At 43.0% G+C, this 18,927-nt stretch overlaps 1 protein-coding gene across 1 annotated transcript; it reads left to right on the top strand.

Annotated features, from left to right (window-relative positions):
- Positions 1-16,412: 16,412 nt before the first annotated feature.
- Positions 16,413-17,524, top strand: LOC117346295 (vomeronasal type-2 receptor 26-like). The gene has a single exon (XM_033915695.1). The coding sequence runs from the start codon at positions 16,413-16,415 to the stop codon at positions 17,295-17,297; it is 885 nt and encodes a 294-aa protein (XP_033771586.1). The 3' UTR covers positions 17,298-17,524.
- The last annotated feature ends 1,403 nt before the right edge of the window (positions 17,525-18,927 follow it).

The raw sequence follows: 18,927 nt of genomic DNA, 5'->3' as shown, positions 1-18,927 counted from the left end.
ACGGTTTTGATTTCCGGAATGCGCCGTAGGTCACCTCTCCCATCTCCCAATAAACTTTCTGCACTGTAAGTGGGGTATTGATCCCATAATTTGTTCCCAGGTGGATAATGCCATCAGAATTATAGTATTTGCCTGGCACTCCTGGTAGTTGAGGATTCTGGAAGGCATTTCACTAGAAATACTGAAATCCAATTGACTAAACACTTGGAATTTCTATGAGTAATCCTTGACCCTTTTCTAAAGATGAAAAATCATCCCATGAAAAGATCTCATGTTTGTTTCAAATTACAGGTCTATTTCTTTGATTAATGTGGATGGAAAATTCCTGGCTAAATTATTGGCTTTACGCTTGGCCAAGGCTCTCCCTTATATTATTGGTATGTACCAAACGGGGTTCGTTGCTCATAAGAACATAAGACATTCTTCAAACAACACCAGACTGGCTTTCCACATGTTAAAATTAACAAAAACCATAGAAGATCCGGCCTTCCCTGTATCCTTGGATGCAGAGAAGGCCTTTGATTGTGTGGAGTGGACAATCATGTATCAAGCAATGAATTGGTTTGGTATTGGTTCCGGATTTATACAAATGATTGTATAAATCCTTGTATAGTTCCCCTTTTGCAAGATTATATTAATAATACTTTTTTAGATCGTTTTCATCTGGAGAGGGGAGTTAGACCAGGGTGTCCGCTATCTCCTTTGCTTTTGACATTGTACTGGAACCCTTGCTACTGGCTATTCAACAGGCAAAGGAAATACAGGATATTCCTTATGCAGGTCGGGAATATAAAGTCTGTGCATATGCAGATGATATTTTGCTCCATTTGAGGAATCCTGAAACTTCCATTCCCCATTTACTGGATTTGATTGACCGATTTGGCAAATTTTCTGGCTATAAAATAAATTGGAGTAAATCGGAGGTTCTTCCATTAAATGTACATTGTCCAAAAGGATTATTTGATACATTCCCTTTTCTTTGGAAGGAAGAGGCTATAAAATATTTAGGTATTTGGATACAAAAAAATGTTGGAACGAATGATGAAAGGAAATGAAAAATCTTTATTGCTGAAGGTTACAGAAATGTGTGAGCAATGGAACCCTTTACATCTATCTTGGTGGGGGAGAGTTCAAAAAGTTAAGATGATGATTTTGCCTGTGGTTTGCTACCCAAAGGTATGTTGCCAGTGTTTTTTCAGGGGTCCTTTTATAAGAAATTAAATAGTATTCTTACTAAATTTATTTGGCTGGATAAAACTGCGAGAATTGCCTTAGTATCCTTATAAAAACCAATTGCGGCGGGAGAGGTAAATTTTCTCAAGTTATAGGTACCATCAGGTACCATCAGGCCTACATACTGCGTCAGGGTATGTACTGGATCCTTCCGGAGCTCAAGGAACATCTCCCTGATTGGTTGTACTTAGAGTGGCAACTTATGTCCCCATTATGATTGTTTCATGTGTTGAGAATCAAGTTACCCAGATATGTTAAGGACAATAGTATTTTATTTGACACCTGGAAAACTTTGAAATTTATTATTAAATTAACAGATATTCCAGTAGATTCAAATTGGAATCACCTGGAAGCACCTGGAAGCACTGGATGCTGGTAGGTATACGTACTATAGATGATGTTATATCTAATGGGAAAATGCTTGAGTTTTCACGACTGCAGCAATTATATGGTATTTCAAAGTCTCAAAATTATAAGCGGTGGCAATTAAGAACATAAGAACATAAGAAGCGCCATCTCCGGATCAGACCTTCGGTCCATCAAGTCCGGCGATCCGCACATGCGGAGGCCCTGCTAGGTATACACCTGGCTTATTTTATATCCACCAAAATATATTCCAATAAATACTCACTGCTATGGAGAAATACAGACAAGAGATAAGGATATGTAGTTATATGGAGAAAAGACCTCAGTTTCCTCTTAGAGAGGTCACTATGTCTGCCGTACTCAACTTAAAGCAGCATAGGAGAAAACATCCCTGGTCAAAAAACTCCACTACATAGTACTAACAAAAGAGACTAATAGTTAGAGTCAAAAAAACACTTATCTCTTAGTGTCACAATTCTCCAAGAGTGGAATATATTTTGGTGGTGCGTCTCATTAATATTCCACTTGCTATTACATTTATTTTATATCCAACCATATCTTTATATGCCTCTCTCAAGGAGATATGCATCTAGTTTGCTTTTGAAGCCTAGGACTGTCGATTCCGCAATAATCTCCCCTGGGAGAATATTCCAGATGTCAACCACTCTCTGTGTGAAGCAGAACTTCCTGATATTAGTCCTGAACTTGCCCCCCCTTAGCTTCATTTCATGTCCTCTTGTCCGTGTCAAATTGGACAATGTAAATAATCTTCTCTGCTCTATTTTGTCGATTCCTTTCAGTATTTTGAAGGTCTCGATCATATCCCCACACAGTCTCCTTTTCTCAAGGGAGAACAATCCCAGTGTTTTAAATCGATCCTCATATTCCAGTTTCTCCATACCCTTCACTAGTTTAGTTGCTCATCTCTGCACCCTCTCCAGCAGTTTTATATCCTTCTTTAGATAGGGAGACCAATGTTGGACGCAGTATTCCAAGTGGGGTCTGACCATTGCCCTATAAAGCGGCATTATAACTTTCTCCGATCTACTCGAGATTCCTTTCTTTATCATGCCCAACATTCTATTTGCCTTATTTGCCGCTGCCGCGCATTGTGCCGACGGCTTCAGGGTCCTATCTATCAGTACACCCAGATCCCTTTCTTGTTCACTTTTTCCCAGAGTTGCGCCTGACATTCTGTACTCGTATTCCTTATTTTTACTGCCTAAATGCATTACCTTGCATTTCTCCATGTTGAACTTCATCTGCCATTTCTCCGCCCATTTTTCTAACCGACACAAATCGCTCTGGAGTTCCTCACTGTCCTCCTGCGATCTGATTGCCCGGCAGAGTTTTGTGTCGTCTGCAAATTTGATGATCTCACTGGATGTTCCGTTTTCCAGGTCATTGATATAAATATTAAAAAGGATCGGCCCAAGTACCGAGCCCTGGGGTACACCACTAGTCACTTTCTCCCAGTCTGAGAACTTCCTATTTATGCCTACTCTCTGCTTCCTGTTTTCCAGCCATTTGCCTTTCCATCTTTGTATATCTCCCTCTATGCCATGGCTTTGTAGTTTCCTGAGAAGTCTTTTGTGAGGAACTTTGTCAAATGCTTTCTGGAAGTCCAAGTATATTATGTCCACCGGCTTTCCACTATCAATTTGCTTGTTCACGGTCTCAAAGAATTGGAGTAAATTCGTCAAACACGATTTCCCTTTTCTGAATCCATGTTGACTGGGTTTCATCAAGTCGTGTGTGTCCAAGTGCTGAACTATGCTATCCTTGATCAGTGATTCAATCATCTTGCCGGGGACAGACGTAAGACCCACAGGTCTATAGTTGCCCGGTTCTCCTCTCGATCCTTTTTTGAAAATTGGCGTGACGTTCGCTTTCCTCCAGTCGTCTGGTATCTGACCAGTTCTGATTGACAGGTTTGCAAGTTTTTGCAATAACTCTCCGATTTCAACCTTCAATTCCTTCAAGACTCTCGGGTGAATTTCATCCGGTCCAGGGGATTTGTCACTTTTAAGTTTGTCGATCTGGTAGTATATCTGATCTAAGTTCACTTCAACTGTGGTAAGGCTGTCCTCTATTTCTCCTGTAAACAGTTTCTCCGCTTCAGGTATTGTTGAGGTGTCCTTCTTCGTAAAGACGGACGCAAAGAAGGAATTTAGTTTGTCTGCGATTTGTTTATCTTCCTTGATGTACCCTTTTCTTCCCTTGTCGTCCAGGGGTCCCACTGCCTCTTTTGCAGGTTTTTTCCCTTTCACGTATCTAAAGAAGGGCTTGAAGTTTTTGGCCTCCTGGGCTATTTTTTCCTCATAGTCCTGTTTTGCATCCCTCACCGCCTTGTGACATTTCTTCTGTTCATCTTTATGTTTGTTCCAGGCTTCGGTTGTCTTCGTGCATTTCCATTTTTTGAAAGAGTCCTTCTTTTCTTTTATGGCTTCCTTCACCTGTATGGTAAGCCATGCCGGTTCTCCTTTGCCTTTAGTTCTCCGATCTTTGGAAATCCTTGGAATGTAGAGATCTTGTGCTTCTGCAATAGTATTTTTCAATAGGCACCATGCCTGATCTACTGTTTCAAGTTTGTCCACCATCTTCTCGAGTCGTTTTGTTACCATGGCTCTCATGCAATCGTATTTACCCTTTTTAAAGTTTAAGGTGGTGGTTAAGGTTTTGGCATGTTTCCCTTTCCCGATGTCAAGTTTAAAGTTGATTACATTGTGATCACTCGTTCCCAGTGGAACCATGACTTCTACTTCTGTTATCGGTCCGGTGAGACCATTTAGGACCAAGTCCAAGGTGGCGTCGCCCCTTGTCGGCTCTTTTACCATTTGCTCCAGGAAGCAATCCCCTAGCACCTCCAGGAACTTGGCCTCCTTGCCGCAGTTGGAGGCTCCTAGTTTCCAGTCTATTCCTGGGAAATTGAAGTCTCCCAATATAACTACATTGCCTGTCTTGCATACTTGTTTGATTTCCTCCATCATTTCTGAGTCAGTGACCTCCGCCTGTCCTGGGGGACGATAGTAAAGGCCAATTTTTGTATCTGCGCCATTGTGACCAGGAATTTTGATCCAGAGGGACTCCAGCTTCTCTTTCCTGTCTGTTGTAATCATTCCAACAGAATCTATTCCTTCCTTAACATATAGGGCAATACCTCCACCTTTCTGCCCTTCTCGATCCCTTCTATATAGTTTGTATCCCTGTAGTACTGTGTCCCATTTGTTTTCTTCATTCCACCATGTTTCTGTTATGCCAATGATATCCATGTTCTCATGTCTTGCTATCGTCTCTAGTTCTCCCATTTTGTTTCCTAGACTTCTAGCATTTGTATACATACATCTAAGTTCCCTTCGTGTTACCTTTTTGGACCTTCTACTCTTGGCTGTCCTTACAGTTTCATTTACGGTATCCTTTACTGCTCCTGTGTTATCTCCTATATTTGCTGTGTGGTCATCCCCTCCTGTGTCTGAGTTGTCCCTTCCTGCTTGTTCTCCTTTGTTGGCTGTGAGGTCGACCTCTCTTGTGTATGAGTAGTAGTCCTTTGTTCCTACGTCGGGGCATCCTGTTGTCCGTGCCATCGACCGGTGGTCGACTGTCGGCTTTCCCCTGTCCTTCAGTTTAAAGCCTTCTCTATTGCTTTCTTCATGTTGCCTGCCAAAACTCTTGCTCCTTCCTTGTTGAGGTGTAGTCCATCTCTTCTGTAGTACTTGCTTTTTCCCCAGAACGCCGTCCAGTTGCGCACGAAGTCGAAGCCTTCGTCTTCGCACCATCGTCTCATCCAGGCGTTGATCACTTGCAATTCCCCTTGTCTCTTTCCATCTGCTCTTGGTACAGGGAGGATTTCAGAGAAGGCCACCTTCACCTCCCTGATCTTCAGTTGTCTTCCGAGTGAGCGGAGCTGGCCCTTCATCTCTTCCCTGTCATACTTCCGCCCGCTCACATCATTTGTTCCTACGTGGATAAGCACAGCGGTGTCCACTCCCCGTGCGCCATCTATGATCCTGGAGATCCTGTTGGTCACATCCTTTACTCTTGCCCCAGGCAGACAGGTGACGACTCTGTCCTCTCTTCCTCCTGCGGTGTGGCTGTCCACGTGTCGTATAATGGAGTCACCTACGATGATCCCCATCTTCTTTATTCGGGAGTTCCTTGGGGGGCGTAGGTCCACGTCCTTGGAGTAGGGCCTGTCATCTTCCTCCAATGATACTCTTGAAATTGTTTCCTGTTCTTTGGGTGGGGGGACATCTTCCTGTGCTCTCACTATTCCTCCTGGTGTGCGGTTGTCTCCTACCTCGTTTTCGTTTTCTTCTGTGTTTGCATGGGTGTCTTCTCTCCTCACTTGGGTTTCCTGAGTACAGTTTTCCAGCCCTGGGATCTCTACGTGGTGCTGATGGGCTTCCTCTATGAACATTTCTAGATCCTTGACCTCGTCGTTCGGGCTGTGCTCCACTAGAATCTTCTCCTGTGCTCGGATTCTGTCTTCGAGTTCCATCACTGTTCCCTCCAATAGTCTTACCTGACATTTCAAGCTATCCATCTCTATGTATCGATCGCAAATGTATGCCTGGATCCCCGAAGGGAGGTAGTCATACATATTGCAGTCGATACAGAAGACAGGAAAGCTCATCTTCTGACTTCCTTGGGCTTCCATTTCGTGCTTCACTCGTGGGTTGTCTGAGTGATTTGTTGTGACCTACTGCTGCTCTTTTTCCTACTGATCCTACCTCCCCCTTACCTTCTGACTTCCTGACTGCAGTCTTCCTATTTGAGTGAGTCTGTTTGTGTTACAGTGCCTGTGCCTTTGTGTGCTTGTGTCCCTTGCCTGCTGCTTCCTTGTGTTTCTTGCCTTGTTGTCTCTCTCGTGTGTGCTGTCTCTGCTCTACCTCACCTTGATTGTATGTGCGGGTTGGTTTCTTTTGTGTCTGTCTCTTCCTTATCTTCTGTGCTTGTCGGTTCCTTACCGGTCTGTTCTCCTCTGGTGTTCTTGAGAGTAGCGCTCGTCCCTTGCAAGGCCCTTCGCAAAGGCGCTCTCGCTAAGGCGAGCGCCTTTACCGCGCGCCTTCGCCGCGCGCCGAACGGCTGGGTGCCGTTGGCTCCTCCCCTTTTCAAGGGGGAGTCCGGCGCTGCCTGTGACGCGTGGGGGGGGGGGCGGAGCGAACTCTCGCCGCTACCCCGAGCCTACTGTCCTCCTGCTTTCTTCGGTGCTCGGCTCCAACGGTGCCTGTCTCCTCTGCTTCCTGCTCCCCTTCTCTCCTCTCTCTTCGGCACCGCGTGTGCCGCGCTGGCTCCTCCCCTTTTGAAGCAAGCCATTTAGAAGGGATCCCTGAGTGGCGAAATCTAAAAAATCATTATAGCTTGCAGGTTCTTTGCTTCCAAGAAGATTTCCTAGGACATCAGGCCGCCCAGTAGTATAAATTAGTATCTGAATTATTGAATAAAAAACCGAAAACTAGTCTTAGAGACATTTGGAGCATTGAGATAAAGCAGTATATTTCTGCATTTCAATGGCCACAAATTTGGACTTGGAGGATGAGATGTACAGCATCAGCATCTATGAAACAAACATGGTTTTTCTTGTTACATAGATCTTTTTGGACCCCAGTTAGGTTACAAAAGTTAGACAGTTCTAAATGTAAAGATGCTGGCACTGTCATCTAGACATTGGGACATTGGATCATCTGTTGTTCTATTGTCCTTTGATACTCAATTTATGGAAGTCAATATGGAGAAAGATTAATAACATATTGGAATCATCAATTCCACTGACATATGAGGTAGTCATATGTGGAACACTATTACATATTAAGCTCCCCATGGACCAATATAAATGCCGTCTTTTTCTAATTATAACCGGGATAGCCATGCAGATGATAACCCGTAATTGGAAAAATTATGATAGCCTGAATTTTCCTTTCTGTTGGGCAAATTTGTGCTCCAGCTATAGGTATGAAAAAATGAATGCTGACACGTTGGGGCATAGTAATTTATTTAAATTGGTTTGGGGCCCGTTGACATCTTTTATTACTTCACTATAGTTGGCCTTTGTTTATAAGTAAATTTTTTATTTATTTATTTATTATCAATTAATTACAGACAAAGAATTAACTTTGAAAAGAAAATTAGAAAAAATGCCATCAATATCATTGAAACACAAACTTTTTTCAAACTTAATATATAGTCCACAACTGGGAGAACAAAGTAAGTAAATAATCCCTTCCAGGAAAAAGGGGAACAAATACAAATGTATTAAAGAATAGAGCAGTTAACCTCGGCTAAATATTAACAGACATGAATAAACCTGTGCTTCCTAAGGAGCATCGAAAATCCCTTTCCCTTCTAAGAAAAAACGCAGCTGTTCTGGGTCAAAGAAAATATACTTATTTTGTTGGTAGTTTATAATACATTTACAGGGAAACCTCAATTGAAAGGAAGCTCCTAAAGAAGTAACTTTAGATCTATCTATATATATAAAATCGGAGGTATGTATGTGTGTATGTATGTATGTGCCGCGATCACGCAAAAATGGCTTGACCGATTTGAACGAAACTTGGTATGCAGATCCCTCACTACCTGGGATGATATGTTCTGGGGGTCTCGCGGCCCACCTGCACAAGTGGGCGGAGCTACAAACAGAAAATCAGATTTCACCCATTCATGTCAATGGAAAAAATGTAAAAAGCTGCCAACGCAAAACCGGCTTGCCCGATTTGAACAAAACTTGGTATGCTGATCCCTCACTACCTGGGGTGATATGTTCTGGGGGTCTAGCGGCCCACCTGCACACGTGAGCGGAGCTACAAACAGAAAATCAGATTTCACCCATTCATGTCAATGGAAAAAATGTAAAAAGCTGCCAACGCAAAACCGGCTTGCCCGATTTGAACGAAACTTGGTATGCTGATCCCTCACTACCTGGGGTGATATGTTCTAGGGGTCTCTCGGCCCACCTGCACACGTGGGCGGAGCTACAAACTGAAAATCAGATTTCTACCATTCATGTCAATGGCTAAAATGTAAAAAGCTGCCAACGCAAAAACGGCTTGCCCGTTTTGAACGAAACTTGGTATGCAGATCCCTCACTACCTGGGGTGATATGTTCTGGGGGTCTCGCATCCCACCTGCACACGTGGGCGGAGCTACTAACTGAAAATCAGATTTCACCCATTCATGTCAATGACAAAACTGTAAAAAGCTGCCAACGCATAAACGGCTTGCCCGATTTGACCGAAACTTGGTATGCAGATCCCTCACTACCTGGGGTGATATGTTCTGGGGGTCTCGCAGCTTTCCTGCACACGTGGGCGGAGCTACAAACAGACAATCAGATTTCACCCATTCATGTCAATGGCAAAAATGTAAAAAGCTGCCATTCTCACAGTAATTCCAACTACCTGGGGTGATATATTCTGGGGGTCTCTCGGCCCACCTGCACACGTGGGTGGAGCTACAAACAGAACATCATATTTCACCCATTCATGTCAATGGAAAAAAAGTAAAAAGCTGCCATTCTCACAGTACTTCAAAAACGGCTTGACCAATTTGAAAGCAACTTGGTATGCAGATCCCTCACTACCTGGGGTGATATGGTCTGTGGGTCTTGCGGCCCACCTGCACACGTGGCCGGAGCTACAAACAGAAAATCTGATTTCACCCATTCATGTCAATGGAAAAAATGTAAAAAGCTGCCATTCTCACAGTAATTCCAACTACCTGGGGTGATATGTTCTGGGGGTCTCTTCACCCAAGAATTTATATGTTCTTGCTCCTGGAGGTGAAACTAAAAATGTTGTTTATAATCAAGTTTTTTGTTTGTTGTATTGTATTCATTTTGTCAAATATTTCACATTATAATTTGAATATTGTACTTTTTATAAAGCTGTAAAAAAATAATTTCATTCATCACTATAAAGTATCTTTATTTGAATCCATTTACAGTGTTATTGCTATAATTAAATACCCGTGCAACGCCGGGGCATCAGCTAGTATTGAATAAATTCCTTCCTTCGGATCTGAGTCCATCGTGAGACATCAGGAAAAATATAAATTTTTCCACGCAGATAGAAAATCTGCTTTAAATTAAAGTATAGTTTCAAAATCATGTCCTTATCTTGAAGAAAAACAAAAGATACTATCAAAGTAGCACGACCCAGAATTTCAATTTCAGATGATTCCAGTAGCTCGGAAATTCCTAACTGTGCTTGTTCTTCCTCTTCTTTCTTTTCTATCATAATTCTTTTAAGGAAATAAAGTTTTTGTATAGGAGGGATATTAGACTCTGGAATTTTCAATATGGGAATCAAAAATTTTTTTAAAGATCTCTCTTGTAGTCATGAGTTTTGGTATAGGAAAATTCAGTAGCCTTAAATTCAGGCTCCTATATTGATTTTCAAGATTTTCACTTTTCCGTAGATAAAAAGTTTTATCTGTAACTTGTTGTTTATTAAAAGCCTTGACTTCCAACATAGTTTGTTCAATCTCCCCAATTTTCTGGTTTTGCTGTTGAACCTGAGATTCCAATTGATTAATTTTTAATGGGAGCCCAAGTGTTAGGGAAATAACGTTGCTACATACCAAATGAAGATTTTCAATTGCTGTCCAAAGAGAGTCCAGGGTTACCACCGGTGGTCTGAGAAGCGGCTTGAGTTGGGTCAGCTGAGACAGATCTTGCTCCAGCCGCTGAACTCCATTGCGGCTTGTGTCTCCTCCCAACTCACCACCGCTCTCATTCAGTGCTCCTCCCTCAGTCGGCTTCAACAAAGTTGGAATTGTTGAAGAAATCGCCTCCAAAGCTGCTAGCTGCAGCGAATCCTCCCTCCTTTCTATTCCCAGGGCGCCCTCTGAATGGTAGATTGATGCAGCCGCGTTTCCAGGCACTGGGGGAGGGTCAGGTCCAGCTGGGCTCAGCGAAAAAACGCTGTCTAAGCTGAGCCTTTCCTGCGGCTCTGTAGCAGATATGCTCGTCGCCAAGGGGACTGTAAATGAAGTCATTACAGTCTGTCGCAGTGTGGATGTAACAGACAGAGGTAGAGGGTTGATCCTCTGCCTTCCCCTTCTTTTTGGCATTGAAAAAGAAAAGTGAAAAAAAACGTAGTAAGTAAAAAGTACACTCGCCAAATCAGGAGCTCACAGAAACGCATCCTGCTCTGTCGCCATCTTAGTTTGTTCTCGTTTATAAGTAAATTTTTGTTTATTTTTGTACACATCCAGGGAAGGGTGGGAGTAGGGAGGTTATTTTTATTTCTATCCTAATTTTAGCCCTTTAAGTATATACATCCAGGGTGGGAGAAGGGGGGGATGACATTACTATTTTAAATAGGGAAATGTTATTGAAAGAATCTATGTTTTTATGTTTTTATGATTAGTTCTTGGGTGGGTAGGTGGGAAAAAATGGTTGTTTATGTATATTTGTACGATGAATGTCCTTTTATTGCCTTGTTATATGACTGCATATTTGTTTTTGCACTTTTTTTTATTTATTTATAATTATTGAGATAATGTACAAGTAAAACAACTTGTATAGGCAATTCGAAAGAAAAACAATATATATCGCAAGGCATCAACATAATAAGAATCCAACATTTCTCCTTAGACCTCAAAAAGGTTAAGAGGGAGAGAAAGCTAACTACTGGGGACCAAGTTATACATGAGGAAACAATTAAATTAAATAAATGAAAAGGCTTAACGGCTTATTGGCCCCTTAACAATCCAAATCCTTCCCATTTTACCCCCTGGAGATTTTCTTCAAGTCTAGGAAGGCCCACAAATGGTCTGGAACAAGGAATGTGTATTTAGTCCCAGCATATTTAATAAGGCATTTGCATGGGTACATCAATTGAAAGACTGCACCAATTTCCTTAGCTTCTTGTCTCATAGTTAAAAAGAGTTTCCTTATTTGAGTCTCTTTGTTTACATCAGGAAAAACCCATATACGTTGACCCATAAAGGGAATTTGAGATTTCCGAAAATAAAGTTTCAATACTGAATTCAGATCTTGTTGAAAAATGGACACAAGCAATGTTGCTCTTTCTTCAATTGTTGTAGGAAAAACCCATATACGTTGACCCATAAAGGGAATTTGAGATTTCCGAAAATAAAGTTTCAATACTGAATTCAGATCTTGTTGAAAAATGGACACAAGCAATGTTGCTCTTTCTTCAGTTGTTGTAGGAAAAACCCATATACTTTGACCCATAAAGGGAATTTGAGATTTCCGAAAATAAAGTTTCAATACTGAATTCAGATCTTGTTGAAAAATGGACACAAGCAATGTTGCTCTTTCTTCAATTGTTGTAGGAAAAACCCATATACATTGACCCATAAAGGGAATTTGAGATTTCCGAAAATAAAGTTTCAATACTGAATTCAGATCTTGTTGAAAAATGGACACAAGCAATGTTGCTCTTTCTTCAATTGTTGTAGGAAAAACCCATATACTTTGACCCATGAAGGGAATTTGAGATTTCCGAAAATAAAGTTTCAATACTGAATTCAGATCTTGTTGAAAAATGGACACAAGCAATGTTGCTCATTCTTCAATTGTTGTAGTCGTCTCCAATTTAGCTGACAAATTGTCCAAATCTATGGTAGGAGGAACTTGCTGGTTCAGATTTCCTATCTCCACTTCAGACCCAAGGTTTTTTTTCATAGGCAAATAATAAATTTTATTTAATGGAGGAATAGCCTTGGAAGATAAGTTTAAATTTTGTATTAAGTACTTCCTAAATAGTTCTACAGCTGATATTTCTAAAGTCTTTGGAAAATTCAAAAGACGCAAATTAAGTCTTCTATTGAAATTTTCTAATTGTTCAATTTTCCTATGAATCATCAATTTGTCTTTAACCAAACTATCAACTGCTGTTTTCAGAGTTTTTATATCTTCATGTACTCTTTGAAAATTAACTTCATTTTCAGTTTTAACGCTTTCAACTGTTTTGGACAGAGTCCATTTTTCTCACCAATTCTGATGTTTCTTGGGCAGTCTTCATAATAATAATAATAATAATAACTTTATTCTTCTATACCGCCATAATCGTGCGACTTCTAGGCAGTTCACATTGAAGAGAACTGGACAATCAGTGAGTTACAATATGCAGATAGTCAGTGAAATTACAGTATGCAGAATCTTAAAATGCAGCGAATTACAATATACAGTTTGTTTAGAATTTCAGAGGGGACCTTTTAGAAAAAAGTAGCGAATTACAAAATACAGTTTGATAAGAATTTCAGAGGGGACATATTAAGAAAGAATAGAATTGGAATTAGTGTTTGGTGTAGTTAATGTTTATGTGATATATCTTTCGAATAAGGCAGTTTTTATGACTTTTCTAAAAGCGACGTAGGTCAGTCTAGCTATGTCGCTTTTAGAAAAGTCATAAAAACTGTCTTATTCGACAGATATATCACCTAAACATTAATTACACCAAACACTAATTCCAATTCTATTCTTTCCTAATATATCCCCTCTGAAATTCAATACTGTTCCTTCCATTCTGTGGAGAACTCCCCAGACGTCCAGCTGGGTAACCTCCGATATGTCTGAGGATAAAACCCCAGCACCTGTTGGTTGTACCGCGGGATCTCTTGTCACCTGATTACCCTCCAAAGAGTGCAGACCCGCACCCCTTTCAGGCGATTGCACCACGGGATACCGAGGGACAAAGGGAGCTGGAGGCAAAAGTGAAACTTCTGGCTTAGGCGTTGGTACTGAGTCTCCAAAGGGGCTCTGGCGGTGAACTTGAGCAGAGTCTGGCGCATAGGAATTGATGTGTCCGTTGGTGGTGGTCCAGTCCGGACAGCGCCTTTCCTTTTAGTATGAGGCATTCTCAGGAAAATCTAGCGAAACCGCTAGCAAGGTAATTGCTCACTCGACTAAAACTCGCACGCCGCCACCATCTTGGCCACTCCCCCCGTGTTTTGTACTTTTGATGTTTGGAAAATCAATAAAGAATTAAAAAAAAAAAAAGAAAATCCATCTCTCTCATGTACTGAAGAAAATCTTCTTAGAACTGAAAATTATCAAACCCCTGAAGACCCGAAGAGAGTATTATCTGATGAGAATTTCAGACTTGTTGTCCAAAGCACCATCATACCTCTCTTTAAATAATGCAATACTTTACTAATGGGAGTTCCCCCCAAACACCTAAAAACTCTGCATTCTGTACAAATTACTGTAGCTGGGTTAATTCATAATATCTCAAGACATGAGCATATCACACCAACATTGATATATTTATACTGGCTGCTAATAGAGTATTGCATCTGATATACAGTAAAACTGTGATTCTGGTTGTAGTGTGGATGCCTTTACTGGCATCCACACTACATATCCATCAACCTACTAGACCATAAAAGTCTTCAAAAACTAACCTCCTTGACATACCCTCCACTGAAAAAAATCCACCTTAAAGGATGCAGGAACTCTATTTTTTACATTAAGGGTCCCCAGAAGTAGAACCTGCTCTCAGAACAAATTCCGTTGATATCTAACCTTAAAGCATTTAGAACCTCAGTAAAAACACATCTGTTTAAAGATGCCTATACCACCTATTCATTGGTGGTGAAAAATCACTAAGCAGAAATAAAGGGGTGGAGGGGCATAATCAAAAAAAGCGTCTAAGTCTCCTTTTGGCCTAAGTCCCTAAACATTCAACCCAGAAGCAGGGAAAGTGTCCATAACCAAAACAAACGTCCATGTTTTGATTATGGCCTTCCTCTGCCTAAACGCCCAATCTCCACTACGTCTACAAGTACCCCCACAGCACATCTACACTTTTTAGCCATAATGAAACAAAAACACGCCTAGGCCACAAACATCCAACAGAAGGGCTTTTAGGCGAAGTAGGAGCCAGTCCTTCGCCTAAAAGCTGGATTCTGTAACCGGTGCCTGTCAAAAACAACACCGGTTAAAGAATCCCCACACCCAACAATCCAGGCAGGAGGGTGCCCAAGCCCTCCTGCCATGTCGAAACGCGACCCCCCCACAACATCGGGGCAAGAGGGATCTCAAGCCTTCTTGCCCCCCCCGACTCCCCGACACGATCGGGACAAGAGGGAGCCCAAGCCCTCTTGCCCCGCTGACTCCCCAACTCCCTGACAATATCGGGCCAGGAGGGAGCCCAAGCCTTCCTAGCCCTGGCGACCCCCCCGCTAGTTGTTCGGGCCAGGAGGGAGCCCAAACCCTCCTGACCATGGCGACCCCCTACCCCCACCCCGCACTACATTACGGGCAGGAGGGATCCCAGGCCCTCCCGCCCTCCACGCAAACCCCCCTCCCCCAACGACCGCCCCCCCAAGAATCTCCAACCGCCCCCCCCAGCCGACCCACGACCCCCCCTGGCCAACCCCCACAACATCCCCACCCCCCTTCCCCGTACCTTTGGTTTAGTTGGCCGGACAGACGGGAGCCAAACCCCCCTGTCCGGGAGGCAGCCAACGACGGAATGAGGCCGGATTGGCCCATCCGTCCCAAAGCCCCACCGACTGGTGGGACCTAAGGCGCCTGGGCCAATCAGAATAGGCCCGGGAGCCTTAGGCCCCTCCTGGGGGTGGGGCCTGAGGCACATGGGTCCAACCCGACCATGTGCCCAAGGCCCCGCCCCCCAGGAGGGGGCCTAAGGTTCCCGGGCCTATTCTGATTGGCCCAGGCACCTTGGGCCCCACCAGTTGGCGGGCTTTGGGACGGATGGGCCAATCCGGCCTCATTCCATCGTTGGCTGCCTGCCGGACAGGCGGGTTTGGCTCCTGTCTGTCCGGCCAACTAAACCAAAGGTACGGGGAAGGGGGGTGTGGGTGTTGTGAGTCGGCTGGGGGGGCGGTCGGAGGTTCTTGGGGGGGCGGTCCTTGGGGGAGGGGGGTTTGCGTCGAGGGCAGGAGGGCCTGGGATCCCTCCTGCCCGTAATATAGTGCGGGGTGGGGGTAGGGGGTTGCCGTGGTCAGGAGGGTTTGGGCTCCCTCCTGGCCCGAACAACTAGCGGGGGGGGGGTCGCCAGGGCCAGGAGGGCTTGTGCTCCATCCTGGCCCGATATTGTTGGGGAGTCGGCGGGGCAAGAGGGCTTGGGCTCCCTCTTGCCCTGATCGTGTCAGGGGTGCCGCGGTTGGCTGGGGCAAGAGGGTTTGAGCTCCCTCTTGCCCTGATGTTGTGTGTGTGGGGGAGTGATGCATTGCGGCAGGAGAGATGCCTCATCTCCCCTACCGTGATGCCATCACTCCTCTACCCGAACTGCCGCGAGTCGCGCCAGTTCAGGTAGAAGATTGATGGCATCGCGGTAGGGGAGATGAGGCATCTCTCCTGCCGCGATGGTTAGGTTGCCGGGCCGCTGAACTGATGGCGCCAGCGGCCATTAGCTCAGCGGCCCGTTTTTCGGCACTTAGGCCTGGTTTTATTTCGTCTAAGTGAAAAAGGTCTAAGTGCCGACTAAACTGTATTGGTTATACCTGTTGTACGGCTAGGTGTAGGTCGGCCCACCTCCCACCCACTGCCCGCCCTTTCCCCTCCTCTAAACACACCTCTTTTCTCTCTGCGTTTAGAGGCAGGGGAAAGGCCTAAGTTGGTTTTAGATACGTCTAAAAACCAGCTTTGGTTATGGGTACTTGGACGATCAGGCTTTTTGATCGTCCAAGTAGCCACTTAGGACACTTTTTAGACGTTTTTCTTTTTTGATTATTACCCCATAGTCTATTACATGTTTAATAAATTTCTGCAGTCTGTCATTCTGAAACATGCTTTATAATAATGAAAAGTGTTCATTTGCTGTCATATAACTGATGCTATCTATGAGATAATAGGGCAATATTTTTCATTGTCAGATATGAACATCTGTACAAAATGCCCAGAGGACCAATGGCCCAATCAGAAGAGAGATGCCTGCATCCCAAAAGTGATAATTTTCCTATCTTATGAAGAACCTTTGGGGTTAACGTTGACTTTCATCTGTCTTTTCTTATTTCTCATTAATGTTGTTATTTTGGGGCTCTTCATTCATTACAAAGACACCCCGATAGTGAAAGCCAACAACCGGGAACTCAGTTACATTCTCCTCACCTCCCTCATGCTCTGCTTCCTCTGTTCCTTGGTATTCATTGGCCATCCTGACAAATTGACTTGTATTCTCCGACAGACTGCCTTTGGGATCATGTTTTCCATCGCTCTCTCGTCCATATTGGCAAAGACCATCACTGTAGTCATGGCCTTTCATGCCACCAAGCCTGGAAGCAAGCTCCGAAAGTGGATGGGTACCAGGATCTCAGTTTCTATAGTCCTTTCCTGTTCCCTTATTCAAACTGCTGTGTGTCTTGTCTGGTTGAGCACTGCTCCTCCATTCCCATATCTTAATATGAAATCAGAAATTGGAACAATATTAAGTGAATGTAATGAAGGTTCAATAGTTGCATTTTATTGTGTTCTGGGTTACCTGGGCTTTTTGGCTGGCATCAGCTTCATCGTAGCTTTCCTAGCAAGGAATCTACCTGACAGGTTCAATGAGGCCAAGTACATCACTTTCAGCATGCTGGTGTTTTGCAATGTCTGGATCTCTTTCATCCCAACATATCTGAGCACCAAGGGCAAATATATGGTAGCGGTGGAAGTATTTGCTATCCTGGCCTCCAGTGCTGGACTTTTGGGCTGTATCTTTTTCCCTAAGTGCTATATTATTCTGCTAAGACCTGAACAGAAAAACGGAAAATATCTATGAAAAAAAGAAATTATTAATATTTGTGCAAAGAATGGATTAATTTAATATTGCTATCAGGCATCAGTGATTAGACATATCAAAAGTAAATGCCCTTTTTATACCTAGAAACTTTATCATTGGTTGAGGTCATCCTAAATTTCATTATTTTATTATAACTAAGGGCCCCTTTTTCAAAGCATTGATAGTGATGCTGCCGTGGAATTGAATGAACTTTGGTGCTCATTATATTATACACAATTGCAATATAAAATTTAAGTAATTATTATGGTTATTAATAAAGTTGTTGGTGATACTTTTTATTGGAATAAATTTACATATGTACACATGGATCGCATTATTATTTAAATTTACATACACAAAAGGTGCATAAATTTATGAACATAAGAACAAAAGCGCTGCCATATTTGGATAGATTGAAGATCCGTTAAACCCAGTATCATGTTTCCAAGAGTGGCCAATCTGGGTCACAAATACCCGGGAAGATCCCAAAAGAGAAAACAGATTTTATGCTGCTTTTCCTAGAAAACACAGTCCCAAACTATACCATACAGTTTCCTAAATCCTGCAAATTTCAACAAGGATTCAATGTGTTCTACAATAAGATTCTTAAACCATTAAATACGGTCAACAGTTGATGGACTTCAAGAGAGAAAAAGTATGTTCTGTTCATCTCAAATCATATGAGGCACCAGAAAAAAAATCCAAAATAGCCAAATATAAAATAATACTTCTTTAGCAACAAATCCTTATTTCATATATCATCTTAGAGGAGTGTGTGGTGCAGTGGTTGAAGCTACCGCCTCAGCACCCTGGGGTTGTGGGTTCAAACCCCGTGCTTCTCCTTGTGATCCTGGGCAAGTCACTTAATCCTCCATAGCCCCAGGTACATTAGATAGATTGTGAGCCCACCGGGACAGATAGGGAAAATGCTTGAGTACCTGACTGTAAAACCGCTTAGATAACCTTGATAGGCGGCATATAAAATCCTAATGAAACTTGAAATAGAGCAATTTTCACACACTGAGCTGGCATTTTTCTAGAAGTGTAGCATGCGGTAATTTTCTGCATGCGCTAAAAAGCCAGTGCACCTTAGTAAAAGGAGCCCCAAATGTATGAGAACCCTTCCGTTTCAAGGTCAGACAAGCTGACTTCTTCTCTAAAGATGCTATCAATATAGTGACAGTCACCCTAATGGAAAATTTTTCCACTCGGTGACTAAGGGCTCCTCTTATGACGCCTGCGTTTAGCGGTGTAATGCGCGTAATAGGGCGCACTAATTTGCCGGCCGCGCTAGCCGCTACCGCCTCCTCTTGAGCAGGCGGTAGTTTTTCAGCTAGCGCGGGGGTTACTCCGGAGATCGGTGGCCAGTTCAAATTATTAAGGGTCACCTGCACAGGAACATTACTCAAGGCTGAATGACTGATTTTAGGAAGCTTGTAAATCATTGGAACGACTGAGTGTTAATATCAGTGCAGAAGCTGAATATGTCATGTCAATGAGTTCTTTAGTATCATTATATAACTTCTCAGTAGGTTCAGAATCTTAGGACACATAAAACAATGGGCTTCTTTTACTAAGGTGCGTTAAATTAAAACTATTAACGCAAGCTCTATGGAGGCGCTAGCACACC

This window comes from Geotrypetes seraphini, chromosome 12 (assembly GCF_902459505.1).
Source record: "Geotrypetes seraphini chromosome 12, aGeoSer1.1, whole genome shotgun sequence".
In the NCBI taxonomy this organism is placed as follows: Eukaryota; Metazoa; Chordata; class Amphibia; order Gymnophiona; family Dermophiidae; genus Geotrypetes; species Geotrypetes seraphini.
Note: the sequence above shows the minus strand (reverse complement) of the source record. Positions and strands in the feature narration are given on the sequence as shown.

What these genes read in the sequence shown, in the direction of transcription:
- LOC117346295 (XM_033915695.1), top strand. Translation starts at nt 16,413, where the DNA reads ATGAACATCTGTACAAAATGCCCAGAGGACCAATGGCCCAATCAGAAG.